General features: G+C 32.1%; 1 protein-coding gene across 9 annotated transcripts in view; it reads left to right on the forward strand.

Annotated features, from left to right (window-relative positions):
- LOC125071273 (synapse-associated protein of 47 kDa) overlaps positions 1–8,182 on the forward strand; it is a 46,577-nt gene extending 38,395 nt beyond the window's left edge. Inside the window, exons 6-11 of one of the 9 annotated variants that reach the window (XR_007119910.1) lie at positions 462–599; positions 2,023–2,162; positions 2,978–3,090; positions 3,754–3,861; positions 7,711–7,942; positions 7,973–8,181. Coding sequence is in view for 8 of the 9 variants with exons in the window: in XM_047681433.1 (XP_047537389.1) it covers positions 462–599; positions 2,023–2,162; positions 2,978–3,090; positions 3,754–3,861; positions 7,711–7,835 (624 nt within the window). In the remaining variant the exon portion in view is untranslated. Of the gene's footprint in view, positions 1–461; positions 600–2,022; positions 2,163–2,977; positions 3,095–3,753; positions 3,862–4,463; positions 5,119–7,710 lie in introns of those variants that run through there. The other 8 variants (XM_047681433.1, XM_047681431.1, XM_047681436.1 and 5 more) reach the window with 8 other exon arrangements.
- The last annotated feature ends 239 nt before the right edge of the window (positions 8,183–8,421 follow it).

Genomic DNA, 8,421 nt, shown 5'->3' on the forward strand with positions numbered 1-8,421 from the left:
ATAATAAAAATAAAAGACATTTGCGGAAAATGAAGTCTGATAAATGTCAATTGCTTGTTCCTTTCTCGAATGTTCTCGAATTATTGCCGAAGATCCTCTTATTTCTGTACTCAATTGCCTTAAGGTATTTATAATATGATATCTTTTAGTCACAATAAAATACAGTACAAAAAAATCTGGGAGACATCTTATTATTGAAATAAACATTTTGTTTTTTTAACGGTAACGTAACGTAATTCATAATTACAAAAATAAAAATATGAAAGTCTCTAAATGTTTCTGGCCGGGTGGATATTATATTATTCATAAGGAGTACTTTAAAATATAATTTATTTAAAATTTGAATACGATAAACAAAAAAAAGCACCAAGAAGTATTTAATAAAAAATATTTTATTGTGATTCGACCGTTTAAATAAAATGTGTTTGATTATTGATTTAATGTGAATATCTTGTCAACAGAGCATCCTCGGTGAATTCAACCGCGAGCAAGATGCTTTTATCAAGGGGCAGGAAGGTCGCGGTGGCGCCGCCGCTCCACCATGGGTCGGAGCACCCAACGAGGCTGCACTCAAGGAAGAGTGCCTTTCTCTTTCTACCGTAAGTCTATCGATTAACATTTCTTATACAATATCTTGTATAGCATTTCCAGGGCGATATAATTTCGATACTAAAACTTATTTTCACCGCCTCAAATATGACGACGTTAGCATTACATTACATTAGCAGCCTGTGAATTTCCCACTGCTGGGCTAAGGCCTCCTCTTCCTTTGAGAGGAGAAGGTTTGGAACATATTCCACCACGCTGCTCCAATGCGGGTTGGTGGAATATACATGTGGCAGAATTTCGTTGAAATAAGTTACCTCACGATGTTTTCCTTTACACCGCCGAGCACGAGATGAATTATAAACACAAATTAAGCACATGAAAATTCTGTGGTGCCTGCCTGGACCCGAAATCATTGGTAAGATGCACGCGTTCTAACCACTGGGCCATCTCGGCTCTGACGTGTATACGTTCTACATCAATTCTAAATAATGATCATGAAATCTCACCTTTTCATTTAATAATTACACCTTATGATGCGCTCATTGTTTATGAATATGTCAACGGTGCACAGGATACGCAGAGTCAGCACTGTTTCGTAAAGTCGACTTTAACGGAGGTTTTGGATGAGGTTCGCTTAAATTGTTCATTAGTGAACTGTGCCCGGCTCATAATGAGCGAAGTCAACTCGACCGAACTAGCGGTGGGCTTGTTGTATTGTTCTATTTTTTTTTCTATCGTGAACTTTATTTAGGTATCGTATCGTTGTCTTGTTAACTATAGTTTTAAAAAAAATGTTTGTTTTTTATCAACTATTATAATAAATATAAAACACATATATTTGAAACGGAGTACATATACAATACAATATTAATAACATTAAAAAGTTAATGATAAATAAACTTGATTTTATCTTATATGAGTTTAAAATTTAAAGTCAGATAATTCTCACTTTTTGTTTTGTTAGTTGAAACGTTTTTGAGAGATCTCTATCATAGGTTTTTCGATATATCTTCTCTTGTAGAGGCTTGGCTTAAGATGTTATACATCTGGCAAGAGAGAAGGTTCTAATTCAAATCATTAAATTGTAACGGATCTTTGAATGTATGTCTTTACGTCTATTGCAAAGTCTTAAAGTTTTCATCTTAGATATCAATGTGTCGTTCTTAATATGGAAATTTGATTAGTCTATGGTTTAACTCTATGGTCTGGCTTAATTTATTTGTACTCGTACTGTTTGATGGCCTTATAAAAAACGGAAAAAAAATGAGTATGATTGTCGGCAATTACCAATAGAGACAATAAAAAAATTGGTTACAATAAAGTCTTATATATAGTCAGACCAATCTTTCTGCACTAGGATGCTTCGGTAAAGCATCAAATAATATTATTCAATAGAGTATTGCTCAGCATCGTGTATTTAAGTGTGAGAGTATTATTCAATAGATTGAAGTAATCTAAATTTCTTGTCTTTAGGACCGAAGGAACTTCGTCCGTGCACCGCCAGCGGGCGTTGAATTTGACTTCGATTACAACAAGATGTACCCAGTGGCTGTTTCCATCATGAACGAAGATCCTAACCTCTCTACGATGCGCTTCGACCTGGTACCCAAAGTGTAAGTTTCCGTTACATAGAATTTATTCGATATAGAATTGTACACATTCTTATATTAGTATGTTTTTATGATATTAACATATAGTAGGGCCGAATTGACCAACTGATTGGCCATACCTTACACCGCTAATGCGCAAACAACCATTGGAACTATTGATAATTCAATGGCTTACTCTTCAAACTGGAACACCACTATTACGTTAATAACACTAAGTGTTGCTGTTTATCAGAAGAATATCTGATCAATGGGTGGTACCTACCCAAACGGGTTTGCACAAAACTCTACTACCGATTTTGAAATAAACATGCTTCACACCTCAAACCTGAGAAGAGGAATCAAAAGATACTCGCCGGGATTTCTTTTTATTTCTAAAATATATAAAAATAATAAATTTAAATATTTATTTGAAATGGTTAAGACGCGAACATTTTATTCAGCGTCCAATACGAAAATTAAAAACTTAACAATTGATCTATTTCTAAGTAGATCTACAGGATTGAGTCAGTAAAACTACAGGCACAAGGGACATACCATCTTAGTTCCCAAGTTAGGTTAGTGACGCATCATCAATGTTGCAAGGGATTGGGATATTGCAGTTCTAGTATCTTTGGGCGTTGGTGACCGCTTACCATCAGGTGACCCATTTGTTGTCGGTCTACTTTTACATATTAATTAAATATTATAGTATTATAATTGCATCGTCACTATTCTGTTGTAATAATGCTTATTATTATTAATGCTAGTTTAAACATGATCGATTCGAATATTTTGAAATTGTTTGAAGAAATTATAATCGGTTATACGGTTGTCTTCAGTATCACGGAGGAGAACTTCTGGCGGAACTATTTCTACCGCGTGTCGCTGATCTGCCAAGCCAACGAGGCCGACGCTGCTGGCGGACGCCAGTCCAGCGCTGAAGATTCCCAAGGTTAGTTGATTCGTTACAAGGAGGTCGTTGATTAAAGTTTGATTGTATTTATTTACAAAAGAATTCGAATGCCTTATCAAACATTTCCCACCTAACATTGCCTTATGTAAATTCTAAATTTGCGTCAAGGACTTTTGTTGAGTTATAATGTTTATTAGTTTGGTTTATATTGATTGATCATTTCTTGATTGTAAAGGTTACAAATGATCGCATTGAACTCTCAATTTAACATTTAAATTATAACTGTAAATACTTTCATATTCATTCTGATGAAAGACACGACTGTTCAGGAAAAATTAAAGTCTTAAATGATTAATAATAATACCATAGGTGTGTTATCGTAACTAATATTATAATTGTGAAAGTGAGTTTGTTTGTTACGAATTCACGTCTGAACACCTCCCTCCCCACCCCCTCACATTGGCGAAGTTGTAGGTGGAAACGAGACATAACTAAGTTAATACATTATTTCATTGTACGTATAGTCGAAGTAGGTCACATCAGATTTTGGATCATAGTATTTATGACGCTAGTGTAATATCAATCGCTAGATATATTTTTTCGTTTACAATTTTATTTTATTTTTTATTTGTAAAATCGTTTCATTTACTTTCATGTTTTTGTTTTTTTTTTACCGTATTCTGTTTTCCCCGAAACTCCCAGAGTCAGCCAGCGAAATTCTGATATCTAAAGAGAAAGCGTCACAAGATGCAATAGCCGATGCGAAGAAACGAATAAAATCTCTAAAAGTCGATAGAGAAAATACCGATGGTAAGATGCCGTGACGATTCTCCGAACTAAACAAATATATCTGAATAATAAAAATTCCAATTAACAAAACTAATTTCCTATATTTATTTCGTTATTTTTTTGTTTATTTTCATAATAAAGCTTTTTTAGTTCCTAACTCGTCTTAAACGCGATCTATCACGTTTACGTTAACGAAATATATGGAAATAGAACGATCAGCGCCCCTAGCGGATGGTTTGGGAAGCGGTGTCTCCATACATTTTTCACCGTAGTAGCGCAAACGTGATAATATGCGTTCGCAGTACGGGTATCGATTAACGTTATTGTTTGTGTATTTTTACGTCCAGAGTTATTTTGTCTTATCATTTATTTCGTTTATTAGTATTCATTGTGTTGTCGAAAATCATTTAAAATTATATACGAATTAATATAACTTTATTTCACTGAACCAACTTTGAGGAATACATGTTATTTTTTTGAAGCATGCATTTCTTATACGCACTCGTTGAATAATGAAGTTTACTAAATAATAATTTCAAACCCAATGATATTTATTTTGATTGATTTGAAACAAATGTTTATATAGATTGTGTTAATGTATTTCTTTCGTTTTCGGAATGCAGCTTAAGCCAGGCACGGACACCAAGGAGCATCGTATCACTATTCGTATACTATAACACCTCGGTCGCTTCTACATACTATCCGTTTAAAACGAATGCTTGACATTTATAACACAGCATCAATAATGTTATATTTAACAGTATCCCTGTTGCCGTCATTCGAAATTGAAATAATTTCTTTAATAATGTGATTTTGTTTATTGGATGGTATTCGAAGCTGTCCGATAATAGATGCTTGCATTCATTATCTAATTCCCTTTAACGAATTGTTTTGATCTTGATAAGGTAATGCCATGATAGTATTAAATTGATGAAATATTAACACCATTTTATCACAATTGATAATCTATGTTAATCTAGAATATATTTGGGTACGAGTATTAATGAAACCAGTAATAACCGGTTTCATACACAGGATGATGTCTTAACATTTGTGAGTTGCAGCGTGTGACGTCATCAAAAGTATTATGGCGGCTCGTAATGGCGTTATCAATTCAAGTGTCACTGTTGATCTCTTTATATTTATATATTGTTTTAAATTTTTTATATATATATGTATAAAATTTATGCCTCTCGTGGCCTATTGTTTATTTTATAAATTTAAAGTTTATGAGCTATACTATCATATCCACATTCTTGTTGTTATATCGTGTGTCGTTTAACTATAATTGGATGTTACATGACAATATATAACTTTTTATCCTAATATCAAGTTACATGTATATATATATATATATATATATATGACGAGTTTTATTTTTTAATATCTTACTCCTGTAGCTTTACCGTAATAGCTATTTTCATAATGTTATTAAAATGAGAGGTAGCCTCTGTTGTAACATTACTCTGTGTGACAGGATAGATATATATATATAACAATGTCATTTCAGTAGCGAACGTTTATTTTTCAAAGTGACTCTAAATATATAGTGTTAAAATTATTCTCTATGGAAAGTACTTCAATGTAAACTGAATGTTATGTATATGCATAAGTAATTAAGATCATATAAAAATAACTTCACATAACACTGTTCTGTAGCTACAAATTGTTATAAGTGGTTTTAACATTGCTACTACGTTTTTGAACTTTATGCCCTCCGCTTAAGCGTGCTTTATGATATAGTTTTTATTTTTTTAATTTGTTCTCGTATTACTCAAAGTTGGTTTGAATTATTTCAAGGCTAATGGTAATTTGTTTTTTTTTTTTTTTTTCTATTTTTTAACGTAGCAATGTTGAAACTATTTCCTTCATACTGTGTTGTCAGAATTTTATCTCCGTTAATATTAGGAAAATATATCCGAGAATTGTTGGTGTCTTTTTTGAATTCAAGTAATTGAATATAATTTGAAGAATGACGGCAATTATGAAGATATTGATATGCCTACTTTGAGTAAACTTTAAAATTGATTGCCATTAACAAATTACAATATTACACTTGACCAGTATTACTGAATAAAATTGCATGGCAATTTGATTGAATTTGGATTTTTAAACGATATTGTACTATGATCGAAAGCAAGTAATTCAACTTTGATAAACAATGGAAGTAGAGAAGTAGAGTATCGCATAGTTCAAATAAGACTTCAACAATGATCAAATTTATAAAGAAATATTTCCATATGTTATAACCGTCACATATCCACTCATGGGTGACAGTCAATTAATACACCAACTGCCGTCTCAGCCGCGTTCTCAATCACATCTGACAACACAATTCGTACTTCTTTTATAATTATTTACAATTTAGGACTCCATTATATGTCTAATAATCCCAGTGTTTATAATGTTGTGTAGATTTAGTTGATATAATTAAGGTGGTAATGTTATTTAACGATGACAGGTGATAATGGCAGGCCTATTTACCCTAGCCGGCTTATCTTCTTCGTTCTCTTTAGCTGACACGTTCGTAGCAATAATTGATGGTTAAATTGTTTCGATATTTAAAAATTCGGTGTCTTAAAAAAAAAAAAAATATTGAATAACAAAAAATGTCTTTATCTTTCGATGTACCTTTTTAGAGATAATTGAAGTTTTTTTAAATAGCAAGTGATAAAGTAGACACCAAAATCATTTTAAAATGCTCAAAAAATAATAAGCACTCGAAAGTCTCGGCGTGTTAATCACGGACGAGACTTGGGTGTTTTTAAATATTTTTGCAACGATATAGAATGTATAATTTTTAAATTTTGAAAATTCCCGATATTTTATCCGTGGAAGTTGTCGTAGATGTTTAGGTAAATCCTCATTCGATGCTTCCTGTCTTTATTCCAATTTTTTTTTAAATAAGTATATTAGCATTTCAGCTGATAAACCCCGCATATAATAGTGACGACATAGGCGTAACACTTTCTATCGTCAATAATTAAGAAATGTTTAGTGAAATTATAACATTATAGATATTAATGGCATTTATAGTTAGTTATTATGAATTGAAATAATTATATTATTCTAAAATAATATTGGCCTTATTATTTTATATCACACAATACTATAATAGGTCCCTCTATCTGAGATTAAGCAAGAATTACTATATTTAAGCTAAAGTATATAAACAGTACTTATATCTTTGTCATTTTATATCCAAAGTCAGATTAATAATATACAATTTTCTAATAATTAGAAGTTAGTTCGAAGATTTTAATATTATTGGGAACGATAGAGAAGACAAAATAGCTCTGCACTTAAAGGTACCAATATGTTTCTTACGAAATAATACTGAAATATGTGGTTGCAATATTTGTGGTCACAAGCAAAATTTATTGTGAAATATTTCCAGGAAATATTCTCTGTTAAATATATTTGCAATATTTGCTGATGAAATGATAAGAGAGAGTAGGGTTTATTATATAAAAGAATAATGGGTTCGACTTAACTTAAATAATATTAATAAAGTATAATAGTTATTATTATAAGAAATTATATGAATGTCAGAAAGTGAGCGAAGTGAGAAATAAAAATATAGCAATATTTCAATCAAATGTTTTGACAGTGGATCGATTTTCTGGCAACACTCAACTGCCAAAGAAAAATGTTTCAAAGGTACTTAATATAGGCGAAATAATCTGTGCCCTCTTGGCATAAATAAAAGCCAAAACTAAAAAAAAACTTAATATAATTCGCTAGTTTGGTGTATGATATAAATGCTTTATATTGTAAAGTTGCTAGCAACACTATTCCAGCCGCATATTGAAGTGAAAAAGAGACACGTTTAAAGCCACATTTACAAATCATAATGCTTAAATATTGCAGAACAATGGGAGAAGGAGTTAGAAGCTGAATTGAATGAATACGAAGTGGTCGCTGAAAAGACCAACGATGATAAATGGGAAAAGGAATGCGAAGACCTGCTCGGTGATGATGTCGATCTCAAATAATTTAAAATACAGTCAGAAACAACAGAATATCAGAGAACACACCTTGACCTCAAAGCATATGTTATCATCATTATCATCCTCCTGCCCTTATCCCAATTTTATTTGGGGTCGGCGCAGCATGTCTTCTTCTTCCATACTTCTCTGTCTGACGTCATCTTACAAGTAACATTCTTTCTAGACATATCGTCTTTCAGCCAATCCATCCAACGTTTTTTTGATCTTCCCCTACATCTGTGTCCATCCAAGTCCATGCTCAAGACCTTCCTTACAACATGGTCCTCATTCCTCCGCATAACATTCCCATATCATGACAGCCGGTTTCCAAATTGCTTTTGCAAAGTTTACAATTTTATGTGTTTAAAATTTATAATATACAATGAATGCTATTTAAATTATAGTTTTTATTGAAATAAAACTAGTTTTTAACGGATTTAATCGCGTATATTAATTATTTTAACATCCCGACGTTTCGAGCACTTTGCAGTGTTCGTGGTCACGGGCAGACTCTGCCCGTGACCACGAACTAGTTTTATTTCAATGTGTAATAATCGCGAAAATCTAAGACAACATTATAGTTTTTATTCCA

The sequence above is a fragment of the Vanessa atalanta genome, chromosome 19, assembly GCF_905147765.1.
Source record: "Vanessa atalanta chromosome 19, ilVanAtal1.2, whole genome shotgun sequence".
NCBI lineage: Eukaryota > Metazoa > Arthropoda > Insecta > Lepidoptera > Nymphalidae > Vanessa > Vanessa atalanta.